The following is a 22,749-nucleotide window of genomic DNA, read 5'->3' as shown; positions in this document are numbered from 1 at the left end:
AATAAGCTTTGAGAACATAATTCAGTCCGCCGCACCTTTTTTGCATTAAAACGCATATCAATGATGCAATTTCAATTCTATTAGAAGAAAACACAGTTCAATTCCCCCTGATGATTATATTTATATATTCAGTACAAATAGAAATAAACATAACTCACACAAGATAGTGTGTTCGGCAATATGCAGCCAATTCCAATTTTACTAGAAGCACCTTATCTTTAAAAAGAACAGCAAATATGATAGTTATAACAGTGTTGTTGTTGTTGTTGATGATGGGTATGTTATAGTCTCTTCTACCTCCTGTGGAAGCATTTCTTTTCGTTTCTACCTCTTCTCCCAGGGCATTAATTTTTGGTGGAGGTACAGCAGAAGACGTTGTCAAAAGAGGGCCGCGGAGAACGTCGGGCAGCCGAGCGTGAACTGAGCTTTACAGTGACTGAGCACAAAGGGCTTCAGAGTCCTGGTCAGGGAACACTCAAAAAAAGAAAAGAAAAGAGAATACAAAGTTTGGGAGCCAGGTGTTACCTTATCTGTTAAAAAGTTGGTTTCGGGTAGGTTTTCGGCAAACCGACAGCGACGTCGCCCGTTGGATTAAAACATTTCCCTCTGAAGCCTCGAGTTTTGCATTTCGTGCGTCGCCATCGTGTTACTTTGGAGACAGAAGAGACCGTACTTGGACTTCATTTAATTGGGGAAGCCGAGGACCATACGCCCCGCCCCGCCCCGCCTACAGCAAAAAAACCTGACTGCGCCACGGGCCTGTCAATCAAACAGACCCCCCCCCCACCCCAACACTTGTAGACAAACAAAATATCTACTTTAATTTCATGAGAGAAGTTAAATGGGAGTCTATGGAGCCTTTTTGAAGCCGAACCTGTTTACTGCAGGCTATAAAACGCTAAGCATCCGCGCCAACACGCTCAAGTACTGACGGTGTTGCGCCACGGTCGACTCAAACCACCAGCCCACAAGTGAGCGAAAGGCCATTTGTCAAACACCGTGTCGACACGAGTAGCCTCAGTGTACTTTAGCGTACTGCCAGAGTTATGAAAGCCCAAAAAATGACACGCCAATATTGACAGAAGTCCCCAAATGTCCACTGAAAGCGGAGGCAGGGACGGTTCTAACTGCAGAATCCCAAACACAGAATGCAAACAGACGGAGAGCAGGAGAGGTGAAGGAATGTAATTACGTCTGACAACAACGGATAGCTGCGATGGCGTAATTCTATCAAAGGGCCTTACAACGACATTATCCAACCTCCCCGGTACATCAATATCCTTCTCAGCAGGACGGCGCTACACTTCCTGTTGTTCACATGAACCGGCCGATAGCGAGTGGGACGGTAAATCACAGACACTCCCTTCATATTATTATTTTTTTGCCCCCCCCCCCCCCGTATTGGGTGCGAGCACAAAGCCGATAGATCGCATTAGAGGATTTGAATGTCCTCAACGAGGGGGATTTGACAAGCGGCCCAGATAAATTCAACGGGGGGGAGGGGGGTTCAAAGGGGTGAGGGAAAAAAAACAATGAAAATAAAAGTACAGACAGGCAAGGAAGACAGGAGGAATAATGTTTTAATTTGTAATTATCGTAACGTTGTACTTTTGATTAGCAGTCAAAATACAGTAGAAACCAAAACTTCCCATCACATTGTAGCTGAAGTATTTTCCAATGGACATCAAACATTTCTCGTCAGTAATCTCGGTATAACTGTGGAGAACTTACGCTATGAAAACTTTATATTGTACTTTGCTTGGTTTTTTTTTTATTACCCCAAACGTGATTATTTCTGTACATTGCACATTTCTTTGAACTGATTTTCTATATCTAAAGAACTTGAACAACTAAGTTCGATATGATAACTCAACAACTACAATGTATCTGCCCTATACGTTGTTGGTTTTTTTGCATCAACTGTATCCCCAGTGAACTACCGATGTACTCCTACGTCCTTTATCCTTCAGAAAAGTCAAATTTAAAAATAAGGGCACTGAATGGGAGCCACCAAAAATATGCTAATATTTCAAATATTAAAAGAACTACACAAAGTGTTGGTATCTACTGTGTTTCAAAGGTTTTGGGGGAGAAAGGGAACCGAACGACAGACAAAGGCTGACAGAAATTGAATGAAAGAAAGCCTGGTTGTGAGTTCTAGTCACTATTCTGAAGTCTGTTCAGTATTCCATCTTCAGCATTCTCACAACACTAATGAGCAGCAGTCAAATACCCGCAGACAACTCCACAACCACAACCCGGGTTTGTTTCTCGCTCTCGAAAGAAAACCAGAGAAAGATTCGTCACCACTTTGACCCAACATTCCTTTTCTTACATGCATTTTAAAATGCATCTCAAAGAGTATTTATTTATTTTTTATTTTTTTTAAGGGCAGGCTGTTCACATCGTGTTTGTAGTCCATTTTTTTTTTTTTTTGCAGGAAGAAGATGAACCTACCTTTAACGATGAGGTCGGCGTAGTTGGACACCCCCGACCCGCCGTCGGATCGGATGACGCAGCGGTAGCGGCTGGTGCTTCGCTGCGAAGTGTCGCCGACGCTGACGGTGGCCGAGAAGCGTCGGTGGTTCACCACCCTGGTCACCATCAACGCCGTGTCTTTGCCGTTCCACTGCTGCGTGGAGGGAAAGGTAAGACAAAAGACAAGCTCATGATAAGCCAAATGTCCCCTTAAAGGATTGTGAAGGAAATTTAAGACCACAAATTTGAATTTAACATTGAACAGTCAATAGATTTGACGACATATACGACAAAGGGTTCTGACAGGATATTTTAAAGGATATTTGATTTCATGTGAAATGTGTGCAATGTGAACCATTTGCATATCTCAACAGTATCAAATATAACTTTTTCAGCCGTTGAGCAGTGATTGGCTCTTGTCATTCCAAACTCCATTGACATAAAACTGGTGATACCAGAAGAGTGAATTTAGCGAATGACGTACAGAAAACATGTGGAAAAGTTTTTATTGACTGACTATTTCATAAGAGAAGTTGAATGGGAGTCTATGGAGCCGGAGACTTTTTGGAGCCAACCTCTAGTGGCCCTTGGTGGTATTGCAATTCAAGGCACTTCGGCATCGGCCTCATTTTTGGGAGCCAGAAGCTACGTGCACTGTTTTGTACAGTCTGTGGGTGATGCAGCAATTTGGTCTCAGACTTCCATAAAAAATGTTTAAAAAAAAAAAGGACAAGAAATGCAACACGAGAAAAGATATCCTGAGTTATGTTGACTAGTGTTATGGTTTAAGCTTTTAAAAGGGCCAGCATAATTGCTGACTGCGTTATGCCCAGAGGCAGACTTTGGTTTTGAACAAATGAAATGTACGGCCGGTACTTTCTGCTTCGCATGTGATCTTTGCATCTCCAGATCCAATCTGGTTTCCCCCGACTGTATTATCGGCCAATTTGGAACAGAAATACGTTTTCCCCCGACCGCCCCTCAAGTCAGGAGGGTCGCAGCTCTCCAAATGCAAAATGTCATTACTGTACCCGGCAGCGTTTCTCAGTGGTAAACACTCATGTGCAGTGAAAACACGCAAACCCGGCAGTGCACATGAATGTAAACCATAATGAGTACAGCATACAGCGTACCGGCTCACAGAGACACACCAACACGTCACCATGAGCAGAGATGGAGTCATTGGTGTGAAGCGGAACAAGCACTTTTAATCAATCCTGAAGAGCTGGGAGGGCTGGGGAATTATCCTTTATGATTATTATTATTATAATTATTATTATTATTTTAATATAGTGAAATAAATAAAAGATAGCTGCATTTGTTACTGTGGCTTTTTATACAATTCATAGTCACTGAATATTAAATACCTGCTTATCCTGCTAGTCCATTCAAATCATAGAAGAGGATGAATATTCTACAGAAGTTCTTAAGACTTTAATCACCATTTAAAATCTGTGCTTTGTGTAAATGAAATTTTAAGCCCACATAACTTTCAAACAATTGATTCAACTTTCTAGATTCAAAACTTAAAGTCGTTACCCTCTTTTATTTGTTGTCCTGACATCAATGAGAACGTGTATTTGTGGTTTTAAGTTGAAAAATATGGTTAATATGGTTTCAAATCTCCTCTTTAAATATTTTCTTTAAAGCTCTACCACCAAGAAGCTGTTGTGTGTCTGCATTTTTTCGGCACGTTAATATCAATGACCCTCTCTTCCGATTGGTTGACTCTTTTATTTGTTCGCTTTTTTTCTGAAGCCAACCACGGGTTTTCTTTAGTCACTTAAAAGTTCGGACAGTGGGCTTTGCTGAGGGCGGAGATATGTGACACAAGCGTGAGTTTGTGACATCACAAACGTGCAGATGTCCAAACGGCTCATTTACAGGCACTATAGCACTCAATTTGTAATTTTTGCATTTCTCTGTAGACTGAACATTTTGACACTCATACAACATTTATATATCCAGTGGAAATGATAATTTATGCCATATGGGACCTTTAAAAAAAAAAAAAAAAAAGGGCCACAAACACCTTTTTAAGAGTCGTAACAAAATGCTAAACATCTGCTGATTTGCTTGTCACAGTTTTGGACATTTAAAGCCTTTTGACTTTCCTTTACACAGAACAGTCTCTACATGTACACTTCCCGCTGATGTCATTCCCTTTACAAATTGAAGGTACTCACCTGTAGCCAGAGTTTATCGTGCTGAGACCACTTCCCTCCAGCAGTACACTGAAACGTGGCGTTCTGACCCACGTTCACCTCCACGTTCTGCAGACGCAGGAAGTGAGGCGCTTTACCTGCAACACAATCGGCAAAATGGACACTGTATAAACATCCGGGTTAAACAGTCGGTAAAAACTAAAGGAAATAAAGGTACAAAGGTCTTAAAAAAAGTACAGAAGCCCGGTCATATGGGTTTAAGCTTCTTTTTTTTTTTAAATTAGTCTCTTAAGAAACATCCTTCGGTTAATGATTCTGTCTGAAAAGGTCCTCGGGCTTTCTGAACAAACAACAAGTTCCATAATCAAGTATTAAAGTAGATGGCAGGCAGCTAAAAGTTGTTATTAAAGCTTTCGACCTCGGTTTATAAGAAACAACACTTAAAAGGAGAAACCCGCGACAAGAATAACTGGGCTCAAAAAGAACTTTGTATTGTTGTGTGGAGAAAAGCGGCCATGAGACAGGCAGAGAGACATAAGGTGACTTTGGTCCGGCATTGAGAGCAGCCAGCGACTGGTTAATTTCATTTGGACCGTCTGCAGACAGATATAAGCCTAACGGAGTATGCATCGACCATTTAACAATGATAATTTCCCCTGACACTAATGGGCAGGGTTTTTGTTTTTTTTGTTTTTTTGGCAAATGACAGATGACTTTAGACATTAAAAGCAGTTTTTTAATGCACTTTTATAACCGGCTTGCTCTTTCTTTCGCCTCCTTCTCCTTACATGATCTTCGAATTTAGTTTTCTATTTCATGTGCTGTTTTCCATTGCGAATATGTCGGCTCGTTTTCCACTATTGACCCACCCGGTTTTGATTAATTGGATTTAGTGGCTGGCACAGACGGACTAAGTGTTTTTTTTGTGCTTGCCATTCAGAGACAAAAATGATTTGCAGAAAAAAAAAAAAAGGAGACAGATGGAAACAGAAGAAAAAAACAAGTGGAGAGAGGGTCAAGCCAGAGGGAGGAAGATGCCGGCTTGTTAAAGGGCTTCTTATTACGGCTGTTCTTTGTTTTTTAGAGTGTTACCGTTTACTAGGTAATGCCATTTCCGAAACTTTAACAAGTGTAAGAAAACCTTGTATTGCTCCAGGAAGGTTCGAATGATAATATTATAAAAGAAGTAGTTCCGACCCAGAGATCTGATTGGTCAAGTGTACATTCGGAGCATGACATCATTAGAAATACCACTCCTCCTTCTCAATAGGAATATATAATTGGAGTTGAATTTCATATAATATGCAATATAATGTTGTGCTTATTGTTATAGGTTTGTTAAATGTGACTCATTTGGATATTCGGGTCTCTTTTGGTCCTATTTTGTTGCTCCGAGATAGTCGCTGGCGGCGGCTAGCTTCACCGGTTTGGTTTTAACACATGACGCGGTGCTAAAATCTAAAAAAAAGTCCAATCGATTTCTTTTTTTCAACGGATATCTTGCTTACAACAAGACTGAGCTCGCTCAGCAGTTTAGTGTTTCTACGTGCTATATTTATTCAGTTTGAGAAACCATGTCTAGAAAATCAACAAAAACGGACTTGAACTCGTCTCTGTTGCTAGGGTCGTTGCTAGGGGGCCGACTACTTCCTGGAATCGCAAACATTGCAAAAGTTACATAAGAGTCTACTGACGTGACTGAATGTTTTCCAGTTCTTAGTCACACCCCATATGTTGCCGTGGAAACGGAGATTGCACGAACCAAAAAGTTGTATATTTTGAGTGGGAATTATTCCACAATATAAACACATTTAGATTACGCATGTTATTTAGTTGGTAACTTCTAATGTAATGGCGTTTTTTTTTTTAACTTTAATTTCAAATGTATAAAATGAAAAATAACACCCGGCACCCGCGAAGAACAAACGGTGAGAATTTTCCAGGATGTATTTAGTGACTGGAGAGCGAGTAGAAAGTCGGCCGCAGAGTGTTGCGGTAAGCAGTCCAGAGTTTTTTTTTTTTTTTTGTAAAGCAAAGTGTTTCTGTCAGATTTGAGTGATGAAGACCCTGAGTTTGGACCTTCTTCCTGGCTCTCTGCAATCTGTCTGCAAACCCCTCACAATCTGTCCTTTAACGCGGCGTGTGTGTGTGTGTGTGTGTGTGTGTGTGTGTGTGTGTGTGTGTGTGTGTGTGTGTGTGTGTGTGTGTGTGTGTGTGTGTGTGTGTGTGTGTGTGTAAGGGGGAGATAGCTATAAAACAGATGATGCTCAGCCGGGCTACAGTTGTGCAGGGTCAACCGTTATCACACGCACACACGCACACACACACACACAAACACACACAATCTCTCTCACTTACGGCACGGGTGAGCCAGGACTCGTATGTCGTCGATGGCGATGAAACCCGGATGGCCTTGGACCGAAACGGCTTCGAATATCACCTGAGAGCAGGAAAAGAAAGAAAAGAAGAAGAAGAAAAAAAGAAAAAAAAAGCGTTAAAAAGAAGTTACCAACTAAATAACATGCGTAATCTAAATGTGTTCAGTTTTTCTAACATATTGGAAGTATCATCATGAAAACGCCCAAGAAATAAAAAAATAAAAACTTTCTTTCTTCCGCCAACTGCAACATCTTGACATCCCCTGTGAAGCTCATATGGGAACCTCGGGGAATTTTTCCACTAAAAGTCAGCAACTATTCTCCTCTTTTTCTTCTTTTTTTACCCTCCCCATCCCTGCTGTCTCCATCCTTATGCCAACCGCATATCCTCCTCCTCCTCCTCTCCTTCTTTATTTAAACTACTTCTTCCTAACTCTTGATCTTACCTCGCACCTTTCATGTCTTTCAATCCATCTTCTCCATCTCTGCGCATTTTGCCTCTTTTTTTTTTTTTTTTTTCTTCTTTTCTTCTTGTAATTGCTCCTTTCTGCCCTTCTCAGTTTCTCTCCCTTCAGACCAAGTCCTCATACTTTTCTTTTTCTACAGCACTTTCATACACACACACACACTAACACACACTCTCAGGGTGACAGGCAGTCAGCAGGGCTGTCAAGGGGCCATGCACTCCTGACCCTCATATATATATATATATTTACACTTACACAGACACACACAGACAGACAGACAGACACACACACACACAGACAGACACAGACACACACACACACACACACACACACACACACACACACACACACACACACACACGCCTCTGCGCTGTACTTGTCAGGATTCTCAACAGTACAAAGCTGTGACTCAGTCTGAATACTAAAGACTTCTGGGGAGTCTTTTCCTCTCTTCTGCTTCTTCTTCTTCTTAAAAAAAAAAAAAAAAAAAAATCCCACTCTGTCTCCCGCAGGCATGTCACGTTTTTCTTTTGTAGAAGTCAAAGACGTCGGTGTGGCTTTTTTTTGTGGTTGTTGAAACAACATTTTGACAAGATTGTTGTTTTGTATTTGGTGAGATTTTTTTTTCTCCACCAGCAACGTGTCAATTTGGAATCTGATGGCATTCACCATCGTTCCCCTTTTATCCGGACCAGAGACACAAGCAGGTATTTGTGTGCAAAAGTCTATTTATTTGAAGAATATTTATCATTACTCCCCTTTTCTGACTGCACATTCACTTTATATGGTCCATATATATAATACGTAATATACCAATATGACTTTGGTGCTGCTTTGCCTCACAGGTGCATCAATGTCGTTTCTATGGTAGCTCATTATTTAAAAATGTCCTGTCTTTAATCTTAATGTTTTCTCGTTATCGTCGTGTGATATGTTTTAAAAAATACAGACTTTCCCCACTTAAAACTAACCGATTAAGACAAAAATGCTTTCTGACTTTAAGCTAAACGCTAGCATTACTGTCTTCCTGGGTCTTCTTATCATTTATAATACAGTTTTGGTCGTGATTTTAGTTAAAAAATGTTTTTTTGTTTTTTTAAAAATCCCATTTTATTGTTTAAACTAAGTTTTAATGGCCACAGATCAGAACTAAATAAAGAATACAGGTGTTACATTAAAGCCAAGAGAGTGTTAGATTGCCCTAAACGTTGGTTCCTACCCTCAGTTTCCCTGCAACAGTCTGTTACATACATCTGTTTTATTGTCCTTTTAGAAAAAGAAAAAGTGTCAAATTCTCCACGGGAGGCAACTCCTCATTAGAGGGAAACATGAACAGGGACGCACTTACGTTTACAGTTTTAGTTTCACATCTGTGTGTGCGACTTCGTTTACTGAGCACAGATCAGTAATTAGGTAAAACACGGTTGCTTTTGTTCTGCCTCAATAAAACGGCACAGTAGGGTGTGTGTGTGTGTGTGTGTGTGTGTGTGTGTGTGTGTGTGTGTGTGTGTGTGTGTGTGTGTGTGTGTGTGTGTGAGCAACACACACATGCACACACAAGACACGCTGAGAGTCATTATGGCAACATGTTTAGTTAAAATATCAAAGTAATACACCGATGCATTTCTTGGTTATCTTATTACATGTCAAGTGAAGAAATCCAACCCACAACTCCAACCAATGGTCACAGTGGATCTTTAGTATTAACATATTACAAACATATTTTAGTACCCGTAGCTTTGTTAACACTGTAAAATGTAATGTATTGGGAAGTATTTCATGTGGAACCAAAACTACTTTGTGTATTTAATTTGTGTACATTATTTTTTAGACCACCTGGTATCATCGTTACCAATACTCACCCAAAAAAAAAAAAAAAAAACATGGATTCAAAGCATTTCATAATAACGTTAAATTGTTAGTTGCCGAAGGCTACTACTTTCTTACTTTTGACTTAATATTAGTCACATAGGTGCCTTTTCCAAAGAAGACATTGACGTGTCACAGTTGGAAAAGCACAGTTGTGAATCAACAATTAATTAGCGGGACACTAAAATACGACCCGAACACCTGAGCTGCTGCTATTGTGACAAGTCACGATCTCTGCTGTTAAAAAAGCTCAATATGTAATAGACAGAGCCTACTTAACGATTAGCGTGTCGTAGGAAGAAATGCCAGTTGCTGTTAGTTAAATGTTAGCTAAGGAGGAATCGGAAATTTGAGGGTTTTTTTCCCCGTCAATTCCCTTTAACCGTTACCTGACAATCATTGCTGCCCAGCACTTCTGAGACACACTAGACCTTTGTCACAGCAGACATTTTAAACAGGTCGCATGAAAATTACAGGTGACATTAATAACCTTTCTAAAAAGCAGCGCAACGTGAAAAACCCAAACGGCACAGGGGGCTCATTAATCAATGATATTAGTGACGCCTGTGATTTTCCTGCTGTGGCATGTCATACTGTCTGCCATGAAAATGGCCCAAAGCCTTTGAAACCTTTGAAAAATGACTCCTTTTCATTGTGGGACACACACACACACATATATTTCTCTGGGGAAACAATAAAAAAGTCAAACAGCACAGACAGGACCAGATGAAATATCAAATATTGACCGGGCCCTGACACATGACATCAACTCAACCATATCAAACAGGAATGAGCTCTCACACGATTAGACGACGGCCAAACAAGTGCAAGCCGCCTCTTTTAGAAATAAAATATAGCCTATTAAATGGATGCTAATAAAGCGCATTCAATCAATGTATCATGTATCTTCCTGCAGTAACGTTCACGCCGGCAATAGCTAAAAAAGACCGAGAGCGTGTGTGAACGTACCTGATAGGAGTTGGGCCAGAATGTAGAAATGGCCAGCTCGGCCTTCACCCAGCCTTCGGTGACGGTATCAGAGGCGTTCCACACCGGGTTACCCTGAGCGCCTCCATTCACCTGCAGGCAGCCAGAAGAGATCATGATTGAATATAAGAATTATAAAAGAGATTTAGTGGAAAAGAATGGCAGAGCACCTGAGGAATTTCAGAGACTAAAAACTGGAGGATTTTACAGTCTTGAAGCCAAAATGAAATGCGTAATTTGTCATATTTTAAAAACTGGATGGATTGTAAGATTTGAGAGTAAAACTGGAAAATTTCACAGTCTTGAAGCCCAATTAAATGTGTGATTTGTAATATTTTAAATCTGCATTGCTTATATTTACTGTTATACATATATATGTGTGTGTACAGTTAAGCCCCAAATCATTCATACCCATGTCAAATTCACTTTACTTCTGGCTAGAAATAGCGTCACCAAGTGAAACAGGGTGACGCCATTTCTTTTTTGGTTTTTAGCCATGGCTTGCCAATGGACTCGAAAATCTACTGCATGAGCTGTTCTCAATTTATAGTTGATGAGAATGCTGCGAATTTTGGACATTTTCGTAAAGTGTATAAAAAAAAAAACCTATACTTATTAACATCTCTGGCAAAAACAAATGTCTTCCAGTGTTTGGTCACTTGTTCAAGTCATTTACAGATGATGAAACCTACTTGGTCAAAAAAAAAATCACTAGAGATGAACATTTTACGTGGGTGTGAAACATATTGGGCTTAACTGTATATATAGATGATTATTAGACAAGTAGCCTACGTCAGAGCATTTGTGACCATTAAAAGCACATAAACACCATGTTCAGCAATCACAAAACTCTCAGCTGAGAGGTCATTTTTACTCGTCAACACGTTCTCACCTTATTCAAGCAGTTCATTACGACTCTTCATTCGTTCTTAAATCTATTCATTTCTCAAATTCGGGCATTTTCTTTAGTCACTTCTCAGATCTGCGTCACGTGTTATCTTTTCCATCCATCTCTACATTTTCCAGTTTTGTTTTGTTTTCTTACCATCGCCTGTCCTTTTCACCTCCACCTCTCCATCCATCATCTACAGCTTCCTCTTTAAATTCTACCCGGATGTCCACCATAAATCATTCATTCTGGCAGGTTCAGATCTGCTTCTGCTCGACAACAACGAGACTTTACCGATGTAGACTTACAAACATGTGCCATGGATCAAATTCATGGCGATTTTGTTTTACTTATTCTAAGTTAGAATAAACATTGATATATATATATATATAAAAGCATAAACTATGGTATGATAAAGCATTCAATACACAAACACTGCTAACCCTACTATCAAATGCAGTATACGAGGACCAACTTGATCCCCGTAATGGAATACATGATGCCTGTTTGTGTACCTACCTGTCAGTCATTCTCCTCTCACACACACTATGTAAGTGTGTGTGAGAGCGAATTCCCTTCAGGGCTGAGTTCATCCCTCCACGACAGGGAGAAGATGTCTGTTTGTTCGTTGGTTGACCCGACCGGTTCATCAGCTGCTTCCATCTGTCAATCTATCCCTCTCCCTGTCATTCACACACACAAACACACACTCTCTCTCTCTCACACACACACACACACACACACACACACACACACACACACACACACACACACACACACACACACACACACACACACACACACCTTGATGTAGACGTTGAGTGTGCCCGGGCTGGCTCCGTCCCGGCTGGACAGCGAGTACAGGAAGTCAATGCAGTGGGTGTCGTTCTCCTTCAGGGTGGGCATGTACAGGTGAGCCTTCTGGCCCGACGCCCGGCCGGACGCGTTCACCACCATAAACGAACCTGCGGGAACAAAAAAAACAAAGAAAAACAGGAGGAAGAAGGAGGTCAGACACGGTTTAAAATATCGAACATTACTGTGTCTGCGATAATGAGAGAAAAAAATGGTAGGAATTCAAAATAAAGCCAACGTGTTGGACCGCAGCTTTTAGTGGGTTCTATTGTTACAGGCCTTTACAGTAAAGATCCAGTGTATTAGTCCTTATATTATTATACATACCTAGTTATGCTAGTTTAAATTACATCAAATTAAACATTAGCATTAATATCATGTGAGAATGTCCTCTTTCCACCTGTAAAATCTAATATTTTCAGACTGGACTCTTTTGTACGATGCATGAATATCAAATGATAAAAAAAAAAAATCATCCAATCGCTTTCAAGTTTCTGAAATAAAATAGATCAACACTTGAAAAACTGTTTTCATTAACTTTTGGGAGTTGTAGATCACAAATTAGACATAAATCGAACTTAAAAGACATATGTTGTTGGTGTTTATGCTCTTTAGCGGAACTGAATTCAAACACTTGTATGTTTCCGTCTTTTTGTATCGCATCATTAACGAGCAGGTTGCAAAACTCAGCGGATTTGTTTTTTTTTTTTTGTTTCTGCTTTGAAGCACAGAGGGAGGTCCGATCAGTTTCCAGGTCGTCATTTCTTTTCTTTTTTTTGCCTTACAGATGAACATGTTTCCCGACTGATTTCTTTCAACTTCTCACTGTGACGAAGACGTGCTGCATACGGAGTTCGTTAGACTAAGAACTGTCCACCAAACTATTAATTACTAAGTACAAAACGGTAGCTAAAGATGCTTAATGCAGAAAAAAAAAAACACAACTCGAGTTCCTTTATTCACCAGAAGTGTATATCAGCGTCCTAATGCAATCCGCAACCCCGGAAGGTTCTGAACCGAGACGTAAAACACATTTTCTCCGTCGGCCCGCGGTTTTAAATGTGTTTTAGCCTCTGCTTTATGGCGCGGGATGGAGCTTTTATGGGCCGGCCGGCTCCATTTGGCTCACCGCCATCAGACCGGACCGAGAGTTGGAAGTGACTGGGAGACTATTTGGCAAGAGAAGGGGGAAGGAGGGAGAGACACTTAATCTAGCAGGTGTGACTGCGAGCCTCTGACAGTGTCTGTGTATGCGATGCTTGCTCAGGCTGCACAGGTGTGAAAGTGGAGTGAATTAATATAGAAGTAAAAAGAAAAGAGAGAGAGAGCGATCGCATGCGGTGGACGAGCATCCGTCAGGAAAATATTTGGATTTTATGCCTCCTCTCTGCATACGGTTTCCACCGTATTTGTGTGTGTAATTGTGTTGGGACCGTCGATGCACATAAACTGATGAATCCACTCCTGCTTCTTTATTTCATACTCAATACCGCATTGATTGTGCTTCTGCTATTAATAACATGTTGCACGGTGTTATTTCCCAAAGTACATATTTAGGAGATTCAGAACGAACGATTTCTGCACAGAGGAGAATGCAATTCGAATGTAAACACAACGGCAAAAGAAAGCTAGTGGAAAGTCAATTAGAATAAATAAATGAAGATATTAGAAATAAGGATTGAAATGTATTCCTCGTATTACTGATGTGGATTATTCCAAACGGTGCGTGGATATCATGACATTTTGATTTTAAAGGGCAGCGCGCTGACTTTTGAGGAGGATAGGTTGTACAAAAGAAGGAAACACACACACACGCACACAATGAGAACATTTGATTCCCTGAGGTTAACTATAACCTTAACCTAACCCTAATAATAATCTAACTAAAAAGAAAGAAAGAAAGAAAGAAAGAAAGAAAGAAAGAAAGAAAGAAAGAAAGAAAGAAAGAAAGAAAGAAAGAAAGAAAGAAAGAAAGAAAGAAAGAAAGAAAGAAAGATAGAAAGAAAGAAAGGAACAAGACTATTTTCCACCAACACGTATATTTTTTATAGTGTACAGTCCAGGAAACCGTGTAACTTTCACGCCTACTCAGGCCAAAACGTGTCCATTTCACGTGTCGAGGTTGTTTAACCAGGTCTTTTACTGCAGTGAACTGGGCCTGATTACATTCTCGCACACACACTTGCGTCGTAAAGCTCTTTGAAAAGGGCCTTCTTCCTTTTTTTTCAATGATGTTGACTTGAAACAACCCGTGTTACCCGTAGATTCCTCTCACTACGAGAAACGTGGAGGAAGCAAGACGTGTTACAATGCACGCAAAAAACACGCAAAAAAAATGCACACGCACGCATTGAGCGTCATTATGGTGAAAAGGCAAGAATACAAAACACACACACACACACACAAAATGGATGTCCCGGATATGTTACCCCGAAGACCAATTTTCATGCAATGAGATGTCACTAACACTTGGACAAGCGAGGCTTTCACTCGATCACACACGCAGTAACAGACACAGACGCACAATAACAAACGCACACAACCATCATTTCACACGTTGTTCCCCAGCTGAGAGGTCAGAGAGAAGCTATCTGTTAACGTGAGAAAAACTGATGAGTCCGTCTACCGTGACAACGCACGCACACGCACACGCACACACACACACACACACACACACACACACACACACACACACATACCAAAATAACTGGGTCAACCCAGTGCAACAACCGTTCCAGCACACACTGCCATGCGGGACCGGCTGTTTCTACAAATACTGTTGAGAGTTTGCGATTTTTAGCCTTTTTACTTTTTCCAAAGCTATCGACATCAAAGCGCTGCAGAAGCCAAGTATTTTTTTTAATTTTAGCTGCTGAAGTGCCTTTAAGCAAATCATTTAACCGGCGCTGCCGTGATGGATCTGCAGTAGCAATGAGGATCAGGCTCAAAACAAATCTCACTCTGTCAAGATGAGGAATTAACACCTACATACTCGCCACGAGCAGTACGGAGTTAAAATAGTGTCTTTATTCACAGCGGGATTTATTTAAAACAAATTTAAATTAAGGTTGATTTAAATAACGCACAGATACACACACACCTGCGGTAGGTGTAGTCTGGCCAAAATAAAATGTAAAAAAGCAATAAATAAAATAAATTCTAATTGGGTGCGTTTTATTGTTTGTTTTTTGGACAGAAGTCACTGAGCATCATCATTTAAACGTCATGAAAGCTCAGAACAAAACCGTTTTGTCCAACAACATAATTGAGTATTTTCTGGCTAAAATAGGGACATTAGTACAAATGAGACACAAATTTGAATGTAAAAATGTCTCCTCTGATTCATTGAAAGTTCAGAGTGCAAACATAAACGTATAACTCAAAGATAACGCTGCGCTGTGTAGGAAAGGACAGATTTAGCAAGATTGCTCAATAAAAAGAAGAAGAATAAAAAAAAATAAACGCCTTGAGGTGCCAACGGCCTCGGGAGCGTGCGGTGTAAATGCTCTGCAACACTTATGTGGTCGGCGAACAGCTCCGTACGCTGAGCTATTTGTTTCTTAGATGTGTGAGTGAAGAGAGAAAACATGGTTAACACTGAGGGGTTTTCGCCGATCGATACCAAAGGTGGGTCATACAGCTCAATAGTAATACAGGGCTGGCCAGTTAACACACACACACGCACACGCACACACACACACACACGCACACACACACACGCACACGCACACACACACACACACACACACACACACACACACACACACACACACACACACACACACACACACACACACACACACACACACACACAGGTCTGAACTCAAAAAGTCCATCTCACTTAAACATGACTTTAGTTTGTTAGCATTTATTAGCATTTGGCATCGCTAATAAATAAAGCGATTCATTTCCAGTACGGCTGAACTAATACTTCTTCACAGAGCAGAAGCTGAAGGTCTTCTCATGGCCTCTTTTAATCAAAGTAAGTATCATAATCTCGAAAAGCAAATATGTAATCGCTGGAGTGTTTAATAAAGAGAAAATACTGCATTCAAAATGTACGCTTCGCTTTGATACGATGATATGAAACGTTCTTCTGAGCTCTAAAGTAAATGCAGAGAATCGATTATTTCTGAAGGATCATACTTTTTAATTTCCAAGAGGGTAAATGTGTGTGTGTTGTTATTGTGTGCGTGTGTGTGTGTGTGTGTGTGTGAGAACGGTTGACCCTGGTCAATGGTATTACATGTGTTCTCTCTCTCACACACACACACACACACACACACACACACACACACACACACACACACACACACACACACACACACACACACACACACACACACACACACACACACAGTTCCCTCCACTGTCTAACGGGCCCTCTAGACCGCCCTACTCGAGATCACACTACCTGCCATTAAGTTGCTTCATATGTTCCCATAACTTCCTTTTCATCTTTTACTTAAAGGAAGATGGATATATGTTGTTGTTGTTGTTGTTGTTGTTTATAATGTTTAAATTACACAAATTACAGATGAGAAAAGGAAGTAAGGGAAGGAAGCAAAGACAGAGAGAGAGAGGCAGGAGAGAAGGAAGGGAACGATCCATGAGCCTCAGCTGTGGCGCCAACGTGACTCACAGCGACGATGACGAAATAAACTGTCGGTTGGGTTAAAAAAATAAAATAAAAGATATGACTCATCATCATCATTATCATCACAAAGTTCCCGGCACAGAGGATCACCGGAGTCAGACACAAATATCACGTTGATCTTCGGCCCATTTAGTGCACCCACTTCCACCCTGAGGTCACACTGACACAGAGACACACACACACACACACACACACACACACACACACACACACACACACACACACACACACACACACACACACACACACACACACACACACACACACACACACAGAAGCATGCAGTGCTGGAACCCATATGTTCTTTGTCCTGAATGGGTAATGGCCCTGTAGCAGCATCACCATCATCATCATCATCATCATCATCACCACCACCACCACACACATACAAACATATGCATGAATCCCATTGGATCAAATCTGCACTGTATATATTATCATATATAAACACACACAGAGTTATACCAACTGGGTATATCCTGCTTGCGGCTATTTCACATTTTGCTGTAAGCGGGCCGGTGTGTCTATTTCACGTTTTTGTCGTGACACCATAAAGAGAACACACAAACCGACGAAAGGTAGAATAGACTCCTTGCTCACATGATCAAATGTCATTTAAGCGCGTGTAACTTTTAACTCTTTCAAAAGGTGCAACTTTCACGTCAAAACGTGGCCGTTTCACGTTTTGCTGTTGCGGACCGGCGTGTCCATTTCACGCTTTGCACCTTTCCGTTAGGTGACTCATAAGAAGTTGCTTTAAATCCCGTTCTTCACGATTTACATTCTTTTGCCGTCTCGATTGTCTCCAACGACGACAGCACGTGTTGATAACGCTGAGCTTTACGGCTGACTGACATCCACCGTATGTAAATCTTTTGATTTGATTTTTCTCTAAATATCATCTCTCTACACCTTTGTCTGTTTTGTGGGGCTCGCTCACTGCGCCCCTAGTGTTTTTCATTTAAATATTTGGAGCCTATTTTACTTTGTATTTTTACAACCTTATTTCTAATCCATCTTTAAAAATCCTTTCTTTGTTCTCGTCACTCCTTCCTCTCCCCACCCTCCATCTCTTAACCTTGCAGTAATCTGATGAGTGGCAAATCAATAATTGAAGTGCCATTATAGTGGCAATGGGCTAAAAACCATAAATGCAAACAACTCTATTCATCTGTCTGAATGGGAGCACTAACTCCCCCCTCCCTTCCTCCCTTCCTCCCTCCCTCCAGTTTTTATGCCCTCCACCTTTCATCCCCGTATTTTTAAAAAATCCATTTATAATCCATCCTTGTCTCTGTCTCTCCTTCCCCTTTTAAATTTCCTCTCCTTCAGTCTCTCTCCATCATCAGTGTCTTGTAAACACAGACACCTCGCCATTAGAGTGAAATTTACTTTCAATATGAGCCCCGAAGAAAAAAGCTTTTAAAGCATCAAAATCTAATTCATTTACTCCTATTACAGCCAAATGGACCAGGCGGTGTGTCTGACTGTGTGTGTGTGTGTGTGTGTGTGTGTGTGTGTGTGTGTGTGTGTGTGTGTGTGTGTGTGTGTGTGTGTGTGTGTGTGTGTGTGTGTGTGTGTGTGTGTGTGTGTGTGTGTGTGTCTGTGTGTGCGTGCCCGGGGAATTTTGTCACTCTTCGCGAACCTCGCAAATAGCTTCCATAAATGCTTTTTACAGTGGTTTACATTGCGGTTGGCTGGCTGTCTTCATTTGTACGAAACACAAAAGCCAAATGTTTAACACTTCGCCAATACCTGGTGGCAAAGGAGGGGGAAAAAAACAAAATGACAAAGCAAATATTGGCAACTTTAGTTGCGTTTGGTTGGTCGAACGAAGGATGACCATTTGGAGGATGAAGGTCCAATTACAATGTGTCCTGGTAAATAATACAAGCGGGATGTGTAAAATCGTCACGTAATTATTTCTAATTTTCACGTTATCTGCATCTCTCACAAAAGCATCATAATAAATTCTCTGCACCCTGACCAGCAAAAAAAAAAAAAAAATGTTTTTAAACTTCTCATCGCCATAATAACCTTTTTTTTTTCTTTGTTTTTTACAAAACAAAACACGGAAGTAGCAACAAAGCAGAAGAGAATGTGCCGACTAAATCTCTCTTTAATAGATCAATTACATCCCGAGATTTTCTGTTGAAACACGACGTCGTTGCAAGATGTTCACAGAGTGCGATGTGCTCAAACGGTTCCCTGGGGGTCTCCGCTCAAAGCGCGCCGGGGTTTTTTTTTTTTTCCTTTTTTCTTGTGTAGCTCTTAAATCTCTCTTTCATTCTCCTTATCGTGTGCTTTGTGTCTGTCGTCTGTTGGATTAAGACGTGCTCCGAGCTCCGAGCCAGAGATCTCTTGCTGTTCTGAGAAGCTCGGGTATACATTTGGAATATTTCGGCTGGAGTTTTTTTTATAAATCAGAGCGATGGAGATGTGATTTGATGGCGTAGCAGAGACTGTATATGTCCGCGTGTGGCCTGGAAATGTCTATCAAGCAGCTCCTGTGGCTGTTTTCTCTTTGTACTTCGTCTCACTGTTGTGTCAACATTTTTTTTTCTCCCTCATAATCCCACTGCGTCTTTAAACTCTTGTCATAACAGAGTCGCTGAATAGCGATCAGAACTTAAACAATGGAAGCACATTTACAGGTGCTGTAATGCGGCTTTTATTCTTCAATAAAGCGCTGCGTTTAAGAATTGGTAATTAATGCCGAGGGTACATAATGTATTCTACAATATATGTGAATAGCCTCGAGCAATATCACGTTATGTATGTAGAGTTTATTTGCTTTAAAAAAAAAAAAATTAAACGTATTAATTAAGAGATCCAAGTGATGCTTATTTGTTAAGAAAACCAATCACGATCAATCTTGAGCGGGCAAGGAGCCCTTTGCCAAATAATGTTGAATGTTTTGTTGGAAAGTTTCCACATGGGGACGAGCCTCGGCATTAAACTGAATAAATCCCGGCAAAAGACCAAAACTAAATTTAAAAAAGCAAGCACTTTCGTACATGTGTTACACGAGCCGCATCTTCGTTTCGAACTTGCAATTTTCAACGTGTAGCTTCCCGGCTTGAAGATCGTTCCTTCGGGGAACAGAAGTTACAGTCGTCAACCGGTTTACACCAACGTTGTATCCAGTGAGCGCAGACTACATATTACGGAAATAAGGTTTATTTGTAGTCCAGTTCGGTTCTCTATGTTGGGTTTACAGGCTCTGGAAGACGAGCACAACTTTCTCAAAAGGTCCAAGTCAGGAAGATATCGTTGGAGGTCAGAGGTCACAGGTTCAAAAACTGGTTGTACTTCGAAGATCCGTAGCTAAACACAAACACCTCGGCAAATGCTGACCTTGACTTCACCACATATCTAAATGCTAATTAGGCTTTCGGGTTGGAATAATACTTCGAGTGAGAAACGGTGTTACAGATGTGTTGTTAGCTGCGAGCTGCTCCATCTGAAGCAACCTCGGCACTTTTCAACACGTCAACAAAATGACCACGGATTGATCCGTCCGTTTCCGTGCGTCAGGTGAGGCGTGTGCATCCCGATGCTGTTAATTAGCAGACTAGTTAACAATTAGGAAGACTTTAAATGGTCAATATAGGAGCTGTCAGTCAAAGCACAGTATAAGTCCTAATATAATTCTGATAACTTAAACAATATTTTGTATTTCTATTCCAGATGTGCAACACTACTACTTCCCGGTAAATCCATCAAAAGATTCACGTGATTATGTCATGAATAGTTTTGTAAGGCTTTTAGCCATTTTTTTTTTAATCATTTGTATTGAAAGACGTGAAACACGCTGCACACACACACACACACACACACACACACACACACACACACACACACACACACACACACACACAGGTAAGACTCCCCCGTCAAAATACAAAAATAGAAAACAGTCCAAATGTGGAAATGTGCTTCCCCACGCACTTATCGGTGTGACCGCGGAGGCTGTTCATTGAGTTTTTCTCTGCTGTTAAATAAGAAAAGGATGAATGAGGTTTCTCGTACGTGTGCCCGCGGGCCAATGGGAGGCTGCTATAATCCTTTCCTAATAAGGTGGTAAAGACACGGAGATTGCCATTATTGATCGGAGCCCCTCAGGAACAACCTCTCTGTTTCCGCATTGATCGGTAATCAATAGTGAGCCTTCAAGTCACACACACACACACACACACACACACACACACACACACACACACACACACACACACACACACACACACACACCTAAACCCATACAGTAAATCCCTGTGCTGGATTTGATCCATCGGTACTCTAAATCCCAAAAGCCCTCGCTGTCCGGGTCAAAGGTGGGTTTGACCTATAGGAGATCGAAGACCGAGCATGTGTGGCAATGGGTGGCAGGTCGTCTCCTTCTTTTTGATATTCCCCAGGCGTCCATCCGTCTGTGTGTGCGTGTGTTTGTGTTGCATTGATTGGTTCGCCATCAGCGCCTGTCTTCCATTTGTTCTGTTGATCACAGGTAAGCGGCCATATGCAATTTCACTACGGACCTGAAACTTGAGCAGCAGCTGCACATCACGTTGGTTTTGTTTTTTTGTCAAACTCGGTAAAATCGGCAAAAGATACCTTCGGAAAATGCTTCAGAAAGCATCCGGCAAACGGGACAACGAGCCAGGCGAGGTGTTTTATTGTTTTTGAAGTGGCTTTCAACGTTTCAAAAGAGGCCAAAATTCAATGTCCAAGACGGAAAACAAAAAGGCGCCGCAGATCGAGGTCACAAGCAGGCGGGCTTTATTTGACATTCACGGGGTCGTGCACCATAAATTCTTCCCTCGGCGTCTGATATTGTGCCGTATACAAAGGACTTGAACTGTGGCGCAAAGGGGGCTTTTGGACGTGACGACAAGTTGCAAACACGGATGTTTCTCGCCCGCAACAACACAATAAGCGTTGCTCCCGACTCGCCAAGTTTGAGTCAGTTCAAGCTGAAGGGGTCCTCGCTTTGACACTAGCCATCGTTATCTCTGCAGGCAGGAAATACTTTGAATGGAGTGGCTAGATTTAAATCAGGATCAGGTATGGTTTTTGTTTTGTTATAGGTGGGCTCTCTCTTTTGATTCAGGTTTGGGTATCGATAAAGAAAGGGTTTAAGGCAGAAAAGAAAAGAAAAGAAACAAGAGAAAAAAAAATGAAGGAAATACGACATTTTTGAAAAGTACTGGGAAATGAAAAAAAAGGACTAAAGAATAAACTTTGGGACTAAAAAAAAAGTTAACAATAAACTAAACTAAACGGGAACCATCTATTCTTGTTAAGGTGTTGGTTGGATGGACCGCACCACCAACCAATCAGCTCCTGTGTAGAGAACATGTATCAGATTACACATCCTGTTTGTGGTTTGTTTAAAGACTGCAAAAAAAAAACACCTCGATTTAACACCAATGACTCAGAAGAGATGGCGCCGATGACACTCGCCATTTTACTATTTTCATACGTTAGTTATTATAGCGGCCAGAAAATTAAGAGACATTCGAGGTCATCTTTTCCAGTCATAAAAACTTCTACTTTTCGGTACAGCGAAATCAATATCAAGCAAACGTTCAAACCGAAGACTGCCAACGTCCATGAATTCAATTGCAAAGAAGAACAGTGGGAGGGAGGGAAGAATTGCACTCCAACAGCCTTTGCCTTCAATCAACGGCCGATTTAAATTCACCGAAGTACTTTTCATTCAACTCGCAGTCAGAACTCAATTTGGCCTTTTCATAAAAAGTTTCATAACACAGCTGAAGTTCAGTGATATTTCCTCTTTTTCTTTTTTCTTTTTTTTATGAAGATGACCCCGCGGGGCAGATGCATTGCTCAGCGCAGCGTGTACGAATCCGAGGTGTGTGTGTGTGTGTGTGTGTGTGTGTGTGTGTGTGTGTGTGTGTGTGTGTGTGTGTGTGTGTGTGTGTGTGTGTGTGTGTGTGTGTGTGTGTGTGTGTGTGTGTGTGTGTGTGTGTGTTTGTGACGA

The 22,749-nt window shown here is 41.1% G+C and overlaps 1 protein-coding gene across 12 annotated transcripts in view; it reads right to left on the bottom strand.

Annotated features, from left to right (window-relative positions):
* ptprt (protein tyrosine phosphatase receptor type T) overlaps nt 1–22,749 on the bottom strand; it is a 308,145-nt gene that overhangs the window by 220,516 nt on the left and 64,880 nt on the right. For all 12 annotated transcript variants that reach the window (XM_069715322.1, XM_069715324.1, XM_069715326.1 and 9 more), the window contains exons 3-7: nt 12,038–12,198; nt 10,327–10,437; nt 7,002–7,083; nt 4,665–4,780; nt 2,458–2,632 (exon numbers count right to left, since the gene is read on the bottom strand). In XM_069715322.1, the coding sequence (XP_069571423.1) occupies nt 2,458–2,632; nt 4,665–4,780; nt 7,002–7,083; nt 10,327–10,437; nt 12,038–12,198 (645 nt within the window). The remainder of the gene's footprint in view (nt 1–2,457; nt 2,633–4,664; nt 4,781–7,001; nt 7,084–10,326; nt 10,438–12,037; nt 12,199–22,749) is intronic.

This window comes from Brachyistius frenatus, unplaced genomic scaffold (genome assembly GCF_029030835.1).
Source record: "Brachyistius frenatus isolate BFR_SWC_R1_liver_20210118 unplaced genomic scaffold, ASM2903083v1 Contig_141, whole genome shotgun sequence".
NCBI lineage: Eukaryota > Metazoa > Chordata > Actinopteri > Embiotocidae > Brachyistius > Brachyistius frenatus.
The sequence above is the reverse complement of the archived record's forward strand: the minus strand, read 5'-3'. Positions and strand labels throughout refer to the sequence as shown.